General features: G+C 41.1%; 1 protein-coding gene across 4 annotated transcripts in view; it reads left to right on the forward strand.

The window, feature by feature from the left end:
- Window positions 1-20065, forward strand: part of kank4 (KN motif and ankyrin repeat domains 4) — a 46519-nt gene extending 26454 nt beyond the window's left edge. For 2 of the 4 annotated variants that reach the window (XM_035524436.2, XM_035524435.2), the window contains 10 exons: window positions 752-833; window positions 3895-3963; window positions 4177-6603; window positions 8215-8308; window positions 10783-11040; window positions 12475-12559; window positions 12856-13075; window positions 13329-13471; window positions 14075-14275; window positions 15627-20065. In XM_035524436.2, coding sequence (XP_035380329.2) covers window positions 3945-3963; window positions 4177-6603; window positions 8215-8308; window positions 10783-11040; window positions 12475-12559; window positions 12856-13075; window positions 13329-13471; window positions 14075-14275; window positions 15627-15722 — 3543 coding nt within the window. In that variant the 5' untranslated portion in view covers window positions 752-833; window positions 3895-3944 and the 3' untranslated portion in view covers window positions 15723-20065. The remainder of the gene's footprint in view (window positions 1-751; window positions 834-3894; window positions 3964-4176; window positions 6604-8214; window positions 8309-10782; window positions 11041-12474; window positions 12560-12855; window positions 13076-13328; window positions 13472-14074; window positions 14276-15626) is intronic. The other 2 variants (XM_035524437.2, XM_035524439.2) reach the window with 2 other exon arrangements.
- The last annotated feature ends 305 nt before the right edge of the window (window positions 20066-20370 follow it).

A 20370-nucleotide genomic window follows, 5' to 3' on the forward strand; every position in this document is an offset into this window, starting at 1 on the left:
CCAAGGCATGGGATTTCACAGTGGGTATCAGTGCAGTGCATACGTGTTAGCTACGTAAAAATTGTGCATGTGTGTGTGTGTGTTTTACCTCTGCTGTTGTGTCTTGTCAGTCTCGCATATGTGACAGTGCAGTAATTGATCCACAAGCCTAGAGCCGGCTGTCACTCTCTAACATGAGATCTAGACTCTTCCACTCTCAGGCTGCTGTCAGCCAACCTGTCATCACCAAACATCTCTCTGGCTCCACCCCCTTTCTTCCGTCTTCCTTTTTGCCTGTAGAGAAAACACCTTGTAAATATAGCTCAGACTTCACACGCTCTGCTAGCCTCCTGTACTAATTAACCAGAGATCTCTCTGTCTCTCCCTCACTCTCTCTCTCCCTCAACTATAGAGTATGAATAGGAAGCTAATACTGGTTATTTTTTACTGTCGGTGCTGGAGTAGCATTTGCCACAGGGCTAGACTAAATAATTTATAGCCAGTCACATGACATGTTTAATGAAAACTTGTAGACAGTCTTTTGCTCTCGCTCACCCTGTCTGACTCTCCTTCTCTCTGTTGTTCTTTCACTCTCTGCCTCATTTTTAATTTTTTTTAATGTCTGCCTATGTGTGTATGCATATGTGTGGACACGTGTGTTCCATGTAGCAGTATCCATGTATATTTCACATATATACGATGCGTAAGCCATGTTTTTGAATACACGTCTTCTTCCTGGTGGTTCTATCACGTGCATGCTCTCTGTTCTCAGGGCTCCTCTCATCTCTGAAGAACAGATGCTCTGTATTGATCTCCCTCCTCCAGATGTCTGGAGCTCTGCACAATAGTTAACGGTGAGCACTCGCTTCCTACCAGACAAGACAGACCAGTGCCTCTCCCCCCTTACTGCCATTAATATAAAGAGTGCAGACAGGGAGACACAGAGAAAATTAATGAGAGAGAGAGAGAGAGAGAGAGAGAGAGAGAGAAGCTCTGTGGAAAAGAGAAGGAGGATTCAATGTAATTCTAAGTAATAAAAGTTTTTGACACAGTAGAAATAGAATAAACTTAATCATTTGAATGAAATCGAAAATCGAAAGCTGATCATTCAATGTATATAATGCATTCTTCGTAGCCATGATATATTTTATATATATATATATATATATATATATTTATAAATTTGAGATTCACTTGCTCAGCAACATTAAGCATGCGATTTTTCACATCACATTCCCTTGGGAATCCCACAAGCAGGTGCTTGTATGTCAATGTCAGGGCCACAGTGGAGTAAAGACTCACGAAAGGCATTCAGAAGATGCGCTTTGTGCTGTTGTCTGCGGCACTGCATGCACCTGCCTCTCTCCTCTGCCCAGCACTGCTGAACAGCGGTCACTGCTGCTGCTGCTGTGCCTACAGACTCTGCACCTGACTGCTGGTGTGTGTATGCGTGCGTGTGTATGTTTGTGTGTGTGTGTGTTTGTATGACATGTATGCAGTCATGGGCAGACAAATCAACCCCCCCCCCCCCCCCACAACACACACACACACACACACACACACACACACACACACACACACATGCTTCCTCAGTGTACCACAGTGTTTCATTAGTTTGATTCCGGCTGTGCTGAACGGCTAAATAAACAGTAACGTTCAATTATAGCTCACCTTTATGTGCTCCACTGTGATAGATATTAGCCACAGTATGATGAAGATATTTTGCACTGAGCTTAACATTCAGAATAATTTTTTAATTTTATCAGTGATGAAACAAATTGGCATCTTCAGTGTGAAATAAACTTCAGTAAAGCATTTCCTTTCTTATTAAATACAACCTGCTTTCTCCTTCTCTCTCTCTCTCTCTCTCTCTCTCTCTCTCTCTCTCTCTCTCTCTCTCTCTCTCTCTCTCTGCCCCCCCCCCCCCCAGTCTAATTAACGAGACAATGCGTTGATGCATGGTTCCGTGTGGATAATTGACTGAGGGGGACAGCTTCACTTTAGTCAGCAATTACAAGCTGTGTTCCTGTTGCGGTTAATTAATCCTCAAGGACAGGCGCTGTGTTGGGGTGGCACCGAGCACTGAGCAGTGGCAGGGCAGGGAATGCTCCTGCTCCTCTCCCTTTCACTATCACGCTCCTGGCGAGTTAAGAAGCTGTACATTTTCTGTGCTTGCTGCGGTGTGTCAGATTCTCGGGATTCAGCTGTCAGTCAATCTCAGAATCACACCGTTCCAGGGTTTTGCCTGCAGCCCTTTCAGCAGAATGAATGCAGACTGTTTATTGGCTGAAGCGTCTAATTAAACTAGGCAGTGGCACTGCTGTTATGAGGTTACCGCATTAAGATGAAGTAAAAAGAACATGCATATTCACTCCCATTTGCACATTTATTTCGAAGTATTTGATAACCTTAAGCATAATTATTTTAAGATACTGACTGTTGAAACATGGAAAATCATTCATTATCCGTTAGTTTGAAAGCACCGTTGCTCTTTCTCTGATGTGCAGCTGGGGGTGATTGCTTTGGAATCTTATCAGTTTGGATTTTTCTTCAGCATGTTTGGTTGCAGTGTGAGACAGCTGTCTTGTGGCTATGACTGATGACCTGGTCACCAGCTGCGCTTCTTTGCGGGATGCCTGAAAGGCTGCTGGAAGTGTCCGTGGATCTGAGACATAGTGCCCATTTCTAAAATGCAATCAAAGCATATTTTTTTAGGAGATTTTTTTCCCCTCTTGTCTTCTGAAATCCATCCACTCTGGCACGCAGAAGTTACCCTGCTCCCGAGATCATCTTTCTTGATAATGGACTATGTCAAACTGTGAAAACTTCATTGGATTGGTCAAGAGTATTGCGTGATTTGTAACGTGGGCCATAGCTTTTTTATATCTAAACCAGTGCCTCCAGACAGGACCTCACACAGTTGTTCTATGATCCAGTCACTGTTATCCTGTAGCTTTGTAGAAAAAATTAAAAAATGATCAAACCTTGGAATTTAGTTCAGATTCCAAGGCTCTGACCCAAACTGCAAAATCAGAATTGGTCCCATATGCCACATCTGCATGAGCCTGCATAGGAGGTAATTATAATTCACAAGCGTGCCCTCTGCATTTTCACCATGGTTTCTCTGCAGCAACCTTTATATATGTAATCATCTTCACTTGTTGAAAGTTCGTATCTTATGTTTCATTAGAGAAAATAATTGCATGTTCTGGGCACTGATGGATATCCTTCCTAACAATGAAGTCAGTATTAATAATTGCAATGCAGTTACATCTCTGTAGAAATTACACAGTGTACATGAGCTGAGGTTATTTGATAATTCAGTCGGAAACTTCACTTAGAGAAATGTAACGCTTTGCAAATGCATAAAGCTAAAAACATTTCTCACAAGTTGCAGAGATTCCTGGTCTCTTGTTAATTATGCAAAATTAAAGCTATTGTAATAAACATTACTTTCCACTTTGTCACAAGATTAAATTTGGATGCATATTATGTCTGCTTTCCATATTTACAATGCAGAGTAAAAGCATAGGGTTGTAAGCAATTTGTAGTAACATTAGATAAGAATCTATGAATATGTGAAATGGCTGAGTGGTATTCCATTGCCTGTTTCACACAAGCTTACATTCTGAACCAGTTTCTTTCCGTTCCCATCTGGAATAAATAAAGCTGCGTTGCACCCGAAAGGAACATTTGTATTTTTAGCAAATGTCGTTGTGATTTGCTGTGTTGTAAAGTATTTATTATATTTGACAATCAGGACAAGATACTAAAAATCCAGGAAAAGTAGCTGTGCATAAGCATCAAACCTCATGTATCCTTAAAGTTATTAAACACTGATTCACCAAATAAGTGCAATTATATGATGGCCAAACATTTATACATTGTTCAGTGATATCATTTTTCTGTTGCCAGCCTGCCAGCATTCAGAAGAAAGACAGAGTCCATGACACTGAAAAACCCAAATGATGGACAAGAAAAGTGGTAAACAACAACAAATAACGCATCTTTCTATCAATGTAACATAATTTCACAAGTTGACAAAAATGCCTGCATTTGATGACAACCACCTATTTGTAATCTGTTTAGCTTCATTCCTGTCAAAGTTAAAATATTCTCCATGGTAATTAGAGTTTGAATTCATCCAGATGGCAGGCACAAAATGCTAAGTCCGATTGAACATGATTTGTGTTTCAGCAAATGGCTTTCCCTCCAAGGCTTCTGAGAGCGGGAGACAGAGAAAACAACTGCCCTATTCTGTGGAGACACCCTATGGCTTTCACCTTGATCTGGACTTCTTGAAATATGTAGATGACATTGAGAAGGGAAATACCATCAAGAGGGTGCATATACAACGAAAGACGAGGGGCCCAAAATATAGCACACTGCCTCGCAACTTCAGCCTTCCCGGACACGGATCCCGTCCTGCTGACAGGGACACATGGGCCTACACATCCACCCTGGGCTCCAAACCCAAGTCACGTGTTACTGAGGTCCAGCAGCTTTTTGAATTCAGAGCCAGCGATGGTGGTGCCGCTAGTAGCAGTGGAAGCTCTTCTGCAAATCACTCGAAGGCACAAGGTGGCAGCTACCTCACTTCCCCCAAGCATGTGGATGAGGTCTATATTCAGCCTTCCCAAGAGCAACAGATGAGCCTTAACGTGAGGCCGCACCTATTCCGGGCATCCAGTATGCCTGTTAACGTCCCACACAGGAAAGCCTCAGACTCCAGCGATGAGCAGAGCCTGCATTCACAGAATGGCTCAACCGAACGACTGTTTCGGCCTGTGGACAGCAGTGACAGAAGAGGTAGCATTCCCCAGGACAGGGCCAGCCTGCATCAGCAGATCACGGCAGCGCTGAAGCGGGTAAGAGAGCTGGAGGAACAGGTCAGAACCATCCCCAAGCTGAAGGCTCAGATTTGCACACTAAAGGAGGAGAAGGAACAACTGCTCCAGAGGATTCAAGAGCAGTCTGCAGTAGAAGGTCTGCAGGCGTCTGCCGAAAAGCCCCAGTCTGAATCCCAAGGCAGCACTGAGCTTTTTACAGCAAGTGAACAGCAGGAAGCCCCATCACTTTCTCAGGGTGCTGAAAGTAAAACCAAGACACCGAAAGCAGAGACAGTGGCAGAGCAGCAGGGTGAAGGACAAGATTTAGTGACACAGAACCCTGTAATATCAGAAGCAGAACCAGTGCCAGCCGTGGTCTCTGTCCCAGTGATACTCATTGAAAAAGCTGAGAGCCCAACTGACTCAGAAGGATCAGACAGACTGTTAGAGGAAACTGAACATCAAACAGAAATATCAGAAACCCCTTCAGAACAAGGACCGGGAACGCAAGAGGGGAGAGCAGAGGTTTCATTAGAAGATAAACATTTGGAGCTAAAAGAAGGTATGTCAGCCACAGAAGAACAAGTAGATGTGTCTGAGTGTCAATCATCCCAAGGGGAAATGCGCAAAACAGAAGCTTCTGAAGGATCAATTGTAGCAGAGGAAAAAACGACCTCCGACACAGACAAACAAGAGCTGCTCATTATCCAAGAGCTACAAATCAAAGTAAAAACTTTGGAGGAGACATTAACTGAGGCCAGCTGTGAGATAGAAAAGACAAATTCCTTACTTGCAGCACAGATGGAGGAGAACAGACTAAAGGACATAACAATTCAGGAACTTAGTGAGAAAATAAAGGAGTCCATTTCAGTTAGTGTAGAGCAAGAGACCCAAGTTTCACCAGAGTCTGGGCCACCTCCTCGACTCATCATTACATGCGATGCATCAGTCAGCACAGAGAGCACGACCGTCTCAAACAAAGCCGTGTCAACCGAGGCTGAACTTCAACCTCTTGATGGTCCCAAAGAAGCAGACCTAATGTGCTCAAGCACTCAGACAGATGTAGCTGAAACACGAGACACTGAGGTGTTGGCACAGGTTGTGACAGCTGAGAAAACTGTGGGTGTGGATGTTACCTTGTCTCACCGTGCGGTCGAGACTGATTTCCCCACGGGTCCTAGTGGTCATGTGCATGAAGACAGTGAGCAGACTAAAGGAGGAGAAGACTCTGTAGAAGCAGATGGTGAGACCATTGCTGTGACGTACACGCCGCAAGACGAGAACATGGAAGACGAGAGCTTAATTGAGAGTGATGTAGCTGAAGAGTATGTTATAGTAGAAAAGACAGAAAGTGATGTAATTGAGATGGTAACCAGGGAGGATATAGGCATCAAATCCTCAAGAAATGAGTTGAGAGATAGTGTGGTTGTCGAAAGCGTGGTAACAGAAAGCTCACAAGACACACCATCATCACTAAAAAGTCAAAACATAGGGGAAGGACAAGACCACCAGCCTCCACCTGAGCCTCCACCTCAGTCTCCACCACCGCCTCAGAGACCCGCCGAAACTGCAGCATCACCAGCAGCCATAGGCCATGTGGTCAATCGCATCCAGGGCCTTCTTAACGAGCAGTGGGCCAGCCTGGGAAGTGGGAGCCAGGAAGCAAAAGGCGAGAGCTCGCAGAAGCAGCCGGTATCGAAGATCAGCTCCATCCAGAGCCACCTCAGAGGTTCTCTCAGTGCCCTCTCTGCCTTCTATTCTCCTGTTCAAAAAGGAGGTGCAACTAAACAGTCAGGTACGGTCCCAATCTGTTCAGTTCATAAGCACACACGCACATGCTAGACACGCTTATTTCCCACAGAGCTCATGTACAACGTAACTCCCTTGAGTCACTCAGCTAATCTGAAGTCACTGATTACTTTGATCACATGTGGCAGGTGTTTGTTAACTACTGTTTAAGATTATATCTGACAAGGTCATTTTTAGTGAGAGTATTTTGCCACCATTTTTTTTTTGCTATCTCAGTGAAAGGTGAAATAATCCCTCCATACTTACAAGGCAATGATGGATGTACTGCTTGAGATTTCTTGATCCCAGCTGTGCCCAAGCAGATATTCTTGATCCTACCAGCAATTTCTCCATGAAAATGTCCACCTGTAAAAAATCTGTGGCATGTGAGGAGAAGCTCAGAGGAATTTTATTGTATTTTCTAGAGTGCATTTGCTGTGCTGTAGTCGAGGAGTCTGACAAAGCAGTATTTACAATCAGAGGAATTAAAACATGTTTTTTTTTGTTTTTTTAAAAAAAACAACTAATGGTATCATGCTGGCTTTGGGATCTAATCTAAATTCCCCTGCCTAGGAATGAATTTGAGAAAAGAGAGCATGTTCACTCTGTTTGCCATGCAAAGACTATGAGAAACATTCTGCTTTTCAAGCTTTGCTTATTGTTTGTGTGGTAGAATATGTTGACATTTTACAACATCTGGCTGAAATTACAGCACCAACAAAATACTATGATCTCAAAAGACTGGCATCAGTATACATGTGTTCAACCAAAATCATTGACAATTAGGATTCCTCTTCAAGCCTTCTCAGTTAAGTTCTCCACTGTGGACAGCAAACTCTATTTAATAGCGCAATTTATGTATATATAAAAGCGTTCGGTTTGACATAGACAAAAGTAAAGTTCTCCAGCTTTGTTTTCCAAATTGATCTCATTATGTCTGGCAGAACACAGACAGCCACATGGGAGTTGGTATGTTCTCTGCTAGTTCTCTGTCCATTCTGTCTACTGGGTTGAGATGAGTCATAGTTTTATTTAGAGGCAGTGGGTTGTCTACTGGGCCAACTTTTGCCAACAGCACCAATCGTACTATTATACACTTCACGGACGATAAAGGAAAAGCAACAATGACAAGAATAAACCCATTGTTGTTATGCTCCTTTAAAAGCGCATGACTAAAGAGAAACTCTAGAGGCAGCCTGGGCTAAACTGTTGTCCTGTTGGCAGTCTTTCCTAATTAGTGGTCTTTTGCCACATACGCTGTCTGAGATCTTCAATTATAGAAGAATGCAACCCTTTCTCCATTTTCTATGAATTGTTATGGTGTCATATAGTGTCAGTCATATTACGTCTCTGGTCATTCCCAAAGAATATTATACAGGAACATACTTTTGAATAAAAGTTCTAATATTCTTTTAAATGTGATTTTAGCTTTTTAAGCCTTTTCTGTTATATTAATATTGCTTGACTGGATCACAGGATAACAATATTGTTAACAGGATATTAAAAATTTGTTTGAAAATGGAACAAAAGCAAGTTTAAAAATGAAAACTGTTGGGTAGAGAGACAAAGGTGCAGGGCTGGCTACAAGCTCCACATCTGACCACTCTCCACTTCTCAGGCCTGAAGTCCATCATGAAGAAGAACGGCTGTCCTGACAAGCCGGGGAATGGAGGAGCCAAAAAAAACCTCAAGTTTGTTGGCGTAAATGGAGGGTAAAATATTTTATTTTCACAACTGTCTCTTCAACACACTTGCTGTCTCTCAGCACTTTCAACACACTTATTTGCAAACTTATGTGCTTCTTAAATAGTAACACTTTGCATTATTTCACCATCTTTAAAATGATTGAGGTGAATTTTATAATGCTATTAGATAAAACGAAATCTATTATTGCTCCAGAACATTTTTACAAAGACGTGCAGAAGTCCATTTTGTAATGTCAATTTGGATTATTTTACATAGTCTTTATACAGTGCTTCATGTTTATTAGCTTTTAAAGGTACCTCTAAATTCTTAAAGGTGCTGTTTTAATGTGAAGTCTTTACATTCCTATTTAAGCCACATCCTTTAATAACATGGTGTTGTCTTTGTCTTTCCACTGTGTCGGGGTTAATTTTGCCAGCCACTTTTATTTAGTCTTAATCAATGTATTTTTGTCTTAAACTAAAATACATTGTAATGTTTGCCACAATTTACTCCTATCCAGTCATTTTAGTCAAAAACAAAAATAAATAAACAAATGTATTTTAAACAGTGTAAATCACAACCAGTTTTAGTGATCTTTTTTATGCTCATTGGCTAGTTTATTATGTACTGCTAAACTACAGCTGTACGTAATGGGCTGTCAAACCTTTTACACAGTGTGTGTTTTTAGCACCACTGCAACATCCATGAAAGACTCATTGATACTCAATGATGGCCCAAAGACACCTCCTAAGTCATCTGGTGCCAAAGGGTTGAGTGTATGGGCTGTTCATAGGGTTTATTTATTTGATCAGGACAGAATGACAATTGTCTGGTGCTAAGGCTAACCTTGTAAGCCATCTTACTTCTTAGTGTAACTACAGTGGATTAGAACATGGAATTGATTTTAAAGGGGTACACACCCATCACTGGCAGTGTAGTGGAGATCTTTGTCTGTGACATTAGTGCTCTCTGTATTCCATCTGTTATCCGGGAGTTCCTGTTGCTTGAGAGCAGTGTCTCCCGGTGCTCCTGGCATTCCTGGTGCTTGGGCACGGTGACTACCGGTGCTCCTGACGTTCCCAGTTCTTGGGCACAGTGGCTCCCGGTGCTCCTGGCATTCCTGGTGCTTGGGCACGGTGACTACCGGTGCTCCTGACGTTCCCAGTTCTTGGGCACAGTGGCTCCCGGTGCTCCTGGCATTCCTGGTGCTTGGGCACGGTGACTACCGGTGCTCCTGACGTTCCCAGTTCTTGGGCACAGTGGCTCCTGGTGCTCCTGACATTCCCAGTGCTTTTGCACGGTGGCACCTGTGTTGGCCCAGTCAGTTTTAGTGTGATGCTGATGAGATGTGGGTGAGGAGAGGTGAAAGCTCAGTGAGTGAGAAGTGATGGGACAGCGTCCAAAGCTGTAGCCCAGCTGTGTTTACTCAGCCCTCAGCAGTAAGATAATTACCTTGATAAAGCAGAGTGGGCAGTTGGCTCTCTCGCTCTATGATGTGAAGAGGACAAGACAGTCAGCGGACCTGGTCTCCTTCTCTAACCCTGTGGTGCAGGATATGGAGAATACTTCAACATCCCCAAAATCAAGGTGTCTGGGTTTAGAATGATAACCAAATATAGGCAGTGAAATTTTTGCACTGTATTGAAAGACAGATACATATATAAATGAGAGACATATGTGAAATAATTTATTGATGATTTTGATTCATATAATTATAAATAAAAACATGTGGCATAGTGTTTGGCTGAAAAATGTAGTTTTAGCGCTTATGTCCTGGTGCAGTGGTAACAGATTTGTATTCTTGTGCCTGTGCAGAAACAGCTGTGATAATCCTAAGAGAAGCTTTGCAGTGCTGTTATTAAAGCTGGCAGCTGGTTATTTCAGAGTTCAGCGACCAAAACATTGCACACCACAGTCAAATTCAGATATCTCCACATCAGTCAGTCTGGGATATCTATACTTATTCTCTCTTTTTGTCAAAACATTCTCTCTCTTTGCGAAAAAAAATGATTGGAAGATTTACATAGTTTGTCCATTTTTATAGATGACATTGTTACGTAGCTAAACACAACGTGAACATACAGTACTTCTCATGTGTCCTTGTGGAGAAATTCTGTTATTCCTGATCAAAACAACATGTATGAAGGAGCTGTGTTCTTACCACACATGGAGCACTAATACACACCTCAAGAGTTCCTGTCGCTAATACACACCTCCACTCCTTTTGTCGAATCACAGTGGTCTGCTAGTGCTGGCAGTGCTTCTAGGGAATGTGAATAGCTTTCTTTATTATAATTAAAATTATAAGCCAAGCTGTTTGCGCACCAGCCTGGTCATATTTCTGTTTATTTATGTGTGTTTTTTGCAGCTATGCTCCACAGTTAGTTAGTCTGAGGCTAAGCCACTGGGGGGGGGGGAACCCAAACAAAACATGTGCTAATGTAAACTAGCTTGTCGTAAAAGACCGATTTCCATGACCTAGACTGTCTGTGTTGTCCAGCTATGAGTCCACTTCCAGTGAGGAGTCCAGTGGGGAAGAGATTCAGGACGAGGGGGAGGAGGAGGTGGATAGCTCCGAGCCGGAGGAGCAGGGGGAGGAGAGTGGAGCGGCCCAGGAAGAGGCTGCTGCTGCTGGGGAACAGGATGATGATGATGATGATGATGATGATGATGATGAGGAGGAGGAGGAGGAGGAGGAGGCAAGGTGCGAGGAGGGCCTCCTGGCCAGTGTTGGTCCCCAGGAGGAGCAGCCTGTCAGGTGAGATGGACGGGCCAAGAATCAAAGAGAGGTGGACAAACGAACAGCTGAACAGCTTTCTGGAAGTACAAACCATGACCAGTACAAAAGAGAACAAAAGTCACTCGCTCTGTGCCATATCCCTGTAGGAAGGTGTCATCAGACCAAAGGTGTAGATAGAAGTAGGTTCTACCTATCACATATCACATTTCCTGCCTCAATCTGAAAACATCACATTTTGCTAGGTCTAATGCTTATTAAACTGTATTATCCACCATATTTTTATGTGAGATATATATATATATATATAAACATTACAAAAATGCAATATTGTATTATAATACTCTCAGCAATACCCTGGCATATACATATATATATATATATAGAAACATTACAAAAATGCAATATTGTATTATAATATATATATATATATATATATATATATATATATATATATATATATAAACATTACAAAAATGCAATATTGTATTATAATACTCTCAGCAATACCATGGCACATATATATAAACATTACAAAAATGCAATATTGTATTATAATACTCTCAGCAATACCATGGCACATATATATATACCCTGAGAGGGGAGCCTTTGCTATGAATCACACACAGGCTTTAGTGTAGCTAACATACACACAGCCCACTTGAGAGGGTAAGATGTTATATTTAAAAAAGAGGTTAAGTCTGCATGGACACTCTCTCCACCATACACTTTAATTACTGCATACACTCTTGCCACCAAGTGTATTCAGTTTGCGGTTTTTTTTTTTTGTTTTTTTTTTTACATTTTCTTGTCTTGATATGTTCAGTAAGAGAATATCTTGATAAACGTTGACTATAAAGACGATGAGTTAGGTGTTAGATAAAGCAAATATGTGTAGGTGTCTCACCACTTATGAATAAGACCTGACAATGATCCCTTTAGAAAGGTATGAACACACAGGACTGGGGTTAGGCGTGACCTAGAGTTAGCAGCTGACTAACACATGTGTTGAGCATGTGTTGCGCTCGAGAGCTGGATGAAGATTTCCATGTGTCATTTGAGATGCTGGTAATTGGTTTGAGGAGCAAGACCTGAATTAGGAACTCTCAACCAAGGTTACCAAAGATTTTTAATTTCATTCTTTGAATGCTTGAATGATAAAATATCAAACAGAGGTTTGTCCTGTAGGCTTGGGTCTACAGTAAATCTCTATTTGAGAAGATGAGTTCCTTTTACTTGTGCTCTTGGTGCATGACCTTCTGTTTTATAAGTGTTGGTGACATCAAGTTGGTTACATCAAGTTTAAAATACAAAGCACTTTTGTAAGCATTTTTGTAAACCATCCACTAGCTACTTTATGTTTAACTCCTTAGAATTTCATTTCTTTCCATGTGGACCTTAATGTAGCTATTGCGGAAGTGTGGTTTGTATGTTTTGTTGAATGTTTTCTTGCAGTGAATGTGTTGATAACAACTTCATGGCTGCTTGTCACTACCTGAAGGACCGAATGGCAGAAGTCACTGCCCCAAACAAAGAGATGGTAAGAAAATACATGTAGGTACAGTACTTTGAAGAAGTAGGTACGCCTAGCATAAAGGCTCCAAAAACTAGAGGGGTTTGGAATAGCTACGTAAAAGCCCTTGAAAAGCAGGCCACTGTGGAGAACGTCAGAAATCGACGCAGACACATGATATTTCGTTGAATTTCTTTCGCACTATTAATGTTATCATTTCAGTTCGGACACTTCAAATTCCCTTTCACAAAAAAACTGTTTGCTGTTAGACGTTACAGAGAATCCTGTTTTCGTGTCCCTCCCACCCGCTGGCTGCGTTTCAGAGGCAGGTTCTTATGATGCTCTATCAGGAGTGGTTCCGTGTGTCCAGTCAGAAGGAGTCTAAGGCAGATACAGTTACCCTGTACCTGAGGGAGGTGGGGATGCAGACGCCAACTCTCCTGCGCTACGTTGTAAACTTGGCAGATGGAAATGGCAACATGGCCTTGCATTACAGTGTCTCTCACTCCAACTTCCCTGTGGCCAAACTGCTTCTGGATACAGGTCAGTTATCTGTTCTGCAAACATTCATTTCAGATATTCGCAAATACTTACACAAGCAAGGTAAGCGAAGCCTGCACTTATGAGATAACACTGACACATTTGCTAACGTACGCATACAAGAGGAGTGGCACATCGAGTTTAATCTCGAACACTGGTTGTTCGTCTCAGTGGTTGAAGCTGTTATGAAAGACCTCTTTCTCTTTCCAAATAAGTGGGTAAATGCAGAGCTACTTGCATGTTGTGTTTTCATAAGGTCTGTGTGAGGTGGATCACCAGAACAAGGCAGGTTACACTGCGATAATGTTGGCAACGCTGACTGCAGCGGAGGGGCCAGATGATATGGAGGTGGCGCAGCAGCTCCTGAGCTTGGGCAACATCAACGCTCGCGCCGGCCAGGTATATCCCGCACGGCAACATCCTGTGCTCCGAGAGCCAGCTAAATTAAGCTCCCATCCAGGCTGGGCTTAATCTGTCTCTCTGTGTTGCTGGCATGGAAACCCCTCCCCGCTGCCTTGTGTCATGTCGCTCCTTCTGCATGTCTCCGATTGTTTCCCAGATTTAAAATAGCTACCATGTTGCAGCAGGGCATGGATGCGCTTCTCGACATCATGCTGCGTGGACTCCTTAACCCAGATGAAAACTGACTAAGTGTGCTGAAACAACCCCACAAATCAAGCACTCTTAACATTAGAATTAGTGGGCGTTCAGTCCTGTTTCCAGCTCATGTGCGACATCAGAGAGAGTTCTCCAAAGCCTATACACATATAAGCACGAAGGTAAAAGGATCAACTATTCTGTTGATAATTTGGGAGGTTTCGCTTAGAGGACCAGTGAACTGTCCCAGTGTACTGAACTCAGGCCCATGGGGATGAGTGTTGACCCAAACCAAGCGCTCAGTGGATGGGTGGATTGCCCGTCTGTTCTGGTTGTGATGTTGACGAACCTGTCTCGTCTCTTTCATCTTTTGTCTCACCTGCATGTCCGTCTCTCTTCCTGCAGTCAGGCCAGACGGCTCTTATGCTGGCGGTGAGTCATGGGCGTTCAGCGATGGTGCAGGTCCTTCTCAAGTTCAAGGCTGACGCGAACGTGCAGGACCACGAGGGCTCCACAGCGCTGATGAGTGCCTGTGAGCACGGCCACACTGAGATCGTCACAATGCTGCTGGACACACCTGGGTGTGACACCAGCCTCATGGATAAGGTAAGTGGTAGGCGAGCTTGTCATCAGCATCCACCCACAAGAAATAAATCCCTTGTTTCAAACTGACTAATGTAACCTGGTCTAGTAGGCTGAAATAACAAGAAGATCCTTATTGTAATGTTCACCTTGGGATTCAGGAAGTAGAACGAAGAAGAACCTTAGAATTGAGGTCCTCTTTGTTTTTCTCTCATTGCTACTGATTTGTGTCCTGATGTGCTCTAATGAAGTTAATGGAGTTACTGTTGTATTTTTTAATTTATTTAAATTTTATTTATTTTTTTGTTTATTTTCCCAATTTTCAAATTACTTAGGGTAATTACAATACTAAACATATTTGTAATAATTAATTAATAATTATTAACTTTTAATCTTAATATTAAGATAATGTTAACGATAATTTTTGGCAGGCGGTGAGTGTGTAAGTCTATGCATCGGTACTTGCAAACCCTCAGTTTTTTATGTTTAGACAACTGAGAATAGTAAAAGAAAATGCTAATGGAAATAACTTTTATTTAAATTGGTTTAAATTCTTCATTTAATCTAAGGCAAAATGTAGACCTATGTAAAGAAGCTAGGGTAAGATAAGTGTATAAAAATAAAATTATAACTACACAGACAGCACTCAGAAGATGTTTAAAATACAGCTTTGACTTTTGGCTCTCTCTTGTCCTTAATAACTGCCTGGATAGTAGCTTCAGTACTAAGAAACTCAATATTTATCTGCAGTTCCTCACTGGGTTTAAAACAATCCACTGGGACAGTTGTTTAAGCCTTTAAACCCTGATTAATCTCCTTTTTTTAAAAAACAGGGAAACCCACACTATAGACACATTTGTCTTTGTGTATTTGTATATATTCAGTACATGTCCTGAATATCACTAATATCAGTAATATCTCATTGGACCACAAATGATTTCAGCTCAGATGCAGCCATGAGATTTGTGGAAATGTAATTGCTATTTACTTATTTATTTGATTGCTTGATTCAACATCTTACATCAAGTGTGAGTTTGCATTTTTTTGAAAATGAGATTTTTGAAGGTGTAATTGATAACACATTTTAAGCACAATGAAAAGCTGCATCGGAGAGGTGAGTTTCTTAATATTAAAACTATTGGCAATTAGAGTGCAAAGGTGATCTAAGTGATGTTTCTTTACTGTCTTTTTAACATGGGCTTGATCACAATTTACCTTTTAAAAGTATGTTTTGATAAAATGTCACTTAACTTACAGAATCAAGAGTCCTGAAAATTTAGAATGGGGAATTAAGTGTGTGTGTGTGTGTGTGTGTGTGTGTGTGTGTGTGTGTGTGTGTGTGTGTGTGTGTGTGTGTGATCTGCTTTGTTTGTAGAACGGGCACACTGCACTGTCTAAGGCCATCAGGGCCTCCCACTCAGAGATAGTTGACCTTCTGAAAGCCTGCGCTGAAAAGGCTGCTCTTCTCTAAGCCTGCCTGGCTCCCACACTTCCAGGGGCCAGCATATTCCCTTCCACTGCCTTGGACACTGGCTACAAGCGCGACTTCAGCAGCAGAATGGATCAGTTAGCTGTCAACATTCTATTTGAAACAAAGTTTTGACTATAGTGGCCTGTGAAAAATGGACTTTAATCAGGCAAACTTCCCGGAACTCTGCTAAACATCAGATCAAGTTCTTCACTTCCTCTGAAGCGCAGCTGCCTTCATGGGGATCAAGCGTGGTCGTCTGTTACATATTTTGTCCTCTTCTCCAGCATATTATATTTTTGTTAAGTAGAGAGTGTTATACATGCAATATTCCAAAATATATCAGATATACACTATATTTATTTTATATCGCACTTTGCTGTATTGAGTTGTTTTATTCTCAAATATTACACGCACAGTATAAGGCCTGTCAGACTACACCCTGATCATCACCATTATGTCTTCCAACATAAAGGTTGTCAGGTAATGCTCAAGTCACGATGACTCCCAGGCAATAGAAATGGAACGTGATTTTAATATAAGACAAATACAATGTCAGGGTAGCTTCCATACCAAATATGTTCACTCAGTACACAGAAACATGGACCAATGTTTGGTCCTGTGTTGGTTCTCACACCTTCTAGTCAGGTGTCCCCTGAACACTTGGATATGTTAACCTTGGCTATGTTAACACAACAAAATGATTTATTGTTTTTTTTGTTTTTTTTTATCTTATTGGACGAGTTTTAGAAATTTGTATTTTGGTATTTAAAAACCCAATGTAACCTTTTTTGTTGTGTTTTGTTTTTTTTGCTTCCATTATAAGTACATGTGGCAGGGCAATAATACTAAATACACCCCCCCCCACACACACACACACACACACACACACACACACACTGCCTGGCCAAAAAAAAGGTCACCACCTGGATTTAACTAAGCAAATAGGTAAGAGCCTCCCATTGGATAATTACTGCATGGGTGATTATGTTTCAGCTGGCAACACGTTATTTAACTCTAACTGATGCAGTGAGTAGCTTCTCATTTGATAAACAACCGTGTGGTCGTGGAAAAGATGTTAATCTGTTTCAGAAGGGTCAAATTATTGGCATGCATCAAGCAGAGAAAACATCCAAGGAGATTGCTAAAACTACTAAAATCGGGTTAAGAACTGTCCAACGCATATTAAAAGTGGAAGGACAGTGGGGAAACATCATCTTCGAGGAAGGAATGTGGTCGGAAAAAAATCTTGAATGATCGTGATCGGCGATCACTTAACCATGTGGTGAAATCATATCAACAGAAAAACAACAGTAGAACTCAGGGATATGTTTAATAGTGAAAGTAAGCATTTCCACACGCACAATGCGAAGGGAACTCAAGGGATTGGGACAAAACAGATGTGTAGCCTTAAGAAAACCACTTGTCAGTGAGGCTAACCGGCAAAAACAGCTTCAATTTGCTAGAGAGCATAAAGATTGGACTCTGGAGCAATGGAAGAAGGTCATGTGGTCTGATGAGTCCAGATTGACCATGTTCCAGAGTGATGGGCGCATCAGGGTAAGAAGAGAGGCGGCTGAAGTGATGCACCCATCATGCCTAGTGCCTACCGTACAAGCCTTTGGGGGGCAGTGCTATGATCTGGGATTGCTGCAGTTGGTCAGGTCTAGGTTCAGTAATGTTATGTGCCCAAAGAATGAGGTCAGTTTACTACCTGAATAAACTGAATGACCAGGTTATTCCATCAATGGTTTTTTTCTTCCCGGATGGCACGGGCATATTCCAAGATGACAATGCCAGGATTCATTGGGCTCAAATTGTGAAAGTGGTTCAGGGAGCATGAGACATCATTTTCACACATGGATTGGCCACCACAGAGTCCAAACCTGAACCCCATTGAAAATCTTTGGGATGATTCCTGGCCAAATGAAATATGACATTGCAGAAACTTGTGGAAATGATGCCACAGCAAATGTGTGCTGTAATCAAAGCTAAAGGCGGTCCAAAGAAATAGTGTGTGACCTTTTTTTTTTGGCCAGGCAGGGTGTGTGTGTGTGTGTGTGTGTGTGTGTGTGTGTGTGTGTGTGTGTGTGTGTGTGTGTGTGTGTGTGTGTGTGTGTGTGTGTGTGTGTATATATCTCATCAGTTGGCCATTCAAAATGGAACCATTCTGGTCCCTGTTCCCCAAAATCATTTTAGGGTTAAGATCATCTTAAATGAGAGAGAAGGTGTTCCGTGTAATACTCACTCTACCATTTAAAATAGTTTTAACTGCTGTTTGTCGTAATGTCCAAACTTCAGTGTTGAAGTCTAATCCTTGTGCTTCATACCTGGTTTTAATATTCACATTCTCCTGATTGCTTTGACTCTTTGTAACTCTCAGGTGTGTTTGGAGCAGTGCTGGGTCTTCCTCTTAAGGACTTACATATCTGAAATGGGTGTTACTGACTGACTTAAACCTCTGTTGGGTGTTTGTGAATAAGATTTAGCACGTTCTGCCATTATGTGTCTGAAAATGTTATTGCTATGAGCACCCACACAGCTTCTTCTATTTCTATCATATGGAAAATAGTGTAACCTTTGTGCAATGTGGAAACTAGATAATATAGTACATGAGTTTGCATGATGGTTATTTTGCTTTTATTATGAGGGAAATCTGATTGCTTTGATTTCAAGGAAAAATGGGATATGGTATTACATGAGCATAATAATGGAAATAACAACAGTTTTTAAATTGGAATATACCAAAACCATCTAATTTAATTTGCTATTGGCTTTTGAGAACATTATCACAAAATGGCAAGTACTTTAATTGGAGCAGCTCAAAGTTATGTGGGTGTAGGACTCTTATAGTGACTCTTAAAACAGTGGGTTCTTTCATTAGCTCCAAGGCACTGGGGATTCCAAAGATTCCCTGATGGAGAAGATTTGACTAGGAATGCACCAGTAAAAACCATGTAAGTGCAACGATGAAGCATCAAATGCATAGTCAGGTTTGAGATGGAGCAGATTTGTATTAATTGTCTGAAGGGATATGTTAAGGTAATGGTATATGTCTTGCTACTTAACACCAAATACTCTCATACCACTTCATATTGGTAAGATAGCGATGCACAGATATGAATTTCACTGGCAGGCAGTAATGGTAGGGGTAAGTAATATGATAGACTTGAAAAGCACATTTACAGGGTTTAAAGTTGTTTCTATGCTAGTTTGCATTTATGGAATCTGATATAATATATTGGATTTGTGAAATGCAAGCTGACATAATGTTTGGCTTGTAGAATAATCCACAGGCATCAGACACAGTGAACCAAATATGTTTTAAGGACAAATCACTGATAGACATTTAATAATGTCTTCAGATAATATAGAGTGGTACTATATTGTGAAAATCAGTATAAATAAGCCTAAAACCCCTGAAGTATAATAATTATTTATTTCAAATGCTATATTTTTATTACATACCGCTATATGCACGGACAAAATAATCAATATCAAAGAAGTGAATGTGAGTTTGTGTCTTTTTTTGTTTGTTTGTACAAAACGTCGCCTTTAATGCTTTTTTTGATTGTTTGTTTGTTTGGTTTTTTTGGTAAACTGATCATATGTGGGAAGATTTTTTTTCTTCAATGCAAAGCGCCTCTAATGTAGGTGAGCTGTAATTCACGCATTCATTTATTTGTTCCAGAAGGGGGCGCTAGTAGGACTCCAGTAGAAGTGCTAAGAGTAGGGCTTCGCAGCAACGACGCTGTGTCTTTACTTCGCCAACATTTCTCTCCTTTCTGTCCCCCTGGGTTCCCGTCAGACAGTGGGGAATTTGATCCATCATTGCATACATGCAGCCAGCCTTAAGTGCTGTGCCCAAGTAATGCAAGTCACATCCTTGCCACATATCCTATGAATCAGTTTGGTCATTAAAAAAAAAAGTATTAAATACAGATTAACACAAAAAAAGAGAATAACAATGTGAAGAGAATGTAACAATGTGGTTGCCTAAATATTTGTGGTGTTTATTTTATTTGTCAAAATGCATCATAATCTTTGGAATGTTTCCTTCCGTTGTGTCCTGAAATGCTACACAAGGACAGGAAACTTGAAAAGGCCTACAGCATATTATATGCTAAAAGCAGATAAATACATTTTTATTTTGATAATTGCCTAAGAAAGGAGAGAGTTAGCTGTGCGTTATTTGAATGAAAGGTGGATAAAACTGAAAGAGTTTTCTTTTTTAAGTATATTCAGTTTAATATCAATATTATTCTAAATGTAATCTGTATTTATGATGTTCTAACCATTTACAAAAAAAGAAACCTTCTCAATAAAGCAGAGAACTGTGAATGTTATTGTGTATGGTTTTTGGATCTTTTTACTTATTGCTTATTTCCTCTAAAATCATGTGGCAAACAGAAACCCTAAAACCCAGGCTTACAATTTACCGAATGCTTTACAGTCCTGGTTTCTTTCTTGCAGTAAAAGTCTAATGTAAAAAGGTCTAATAAAACTTTTATCCTCCTGGACTTAAATTGACTATAATAATTAATCTCTGGCAAACTGCAGCAATTTTTAACATCGGTAACATTACTTTTTAATCCTCATAATTTTATTACCACACACCAGGAAGTAACAGAGTAATATATTGGGTTCGAGT

Source organism: Electrophorus electricus, chromosome 7 (genome assembly GCF_041902795.1).
Source record: "Electrophorus electricus isolate QZ-2024a chromosome 7, ASM4190279v1, whole genome shotgun sequence".
Classification (NCBI taxonomy): Eukaryota; Metazoa; Chordata; class Actinopteri; order Gymnotiformes; family Gymnotidae; genus Electrophorus; species Electrophorus electricus.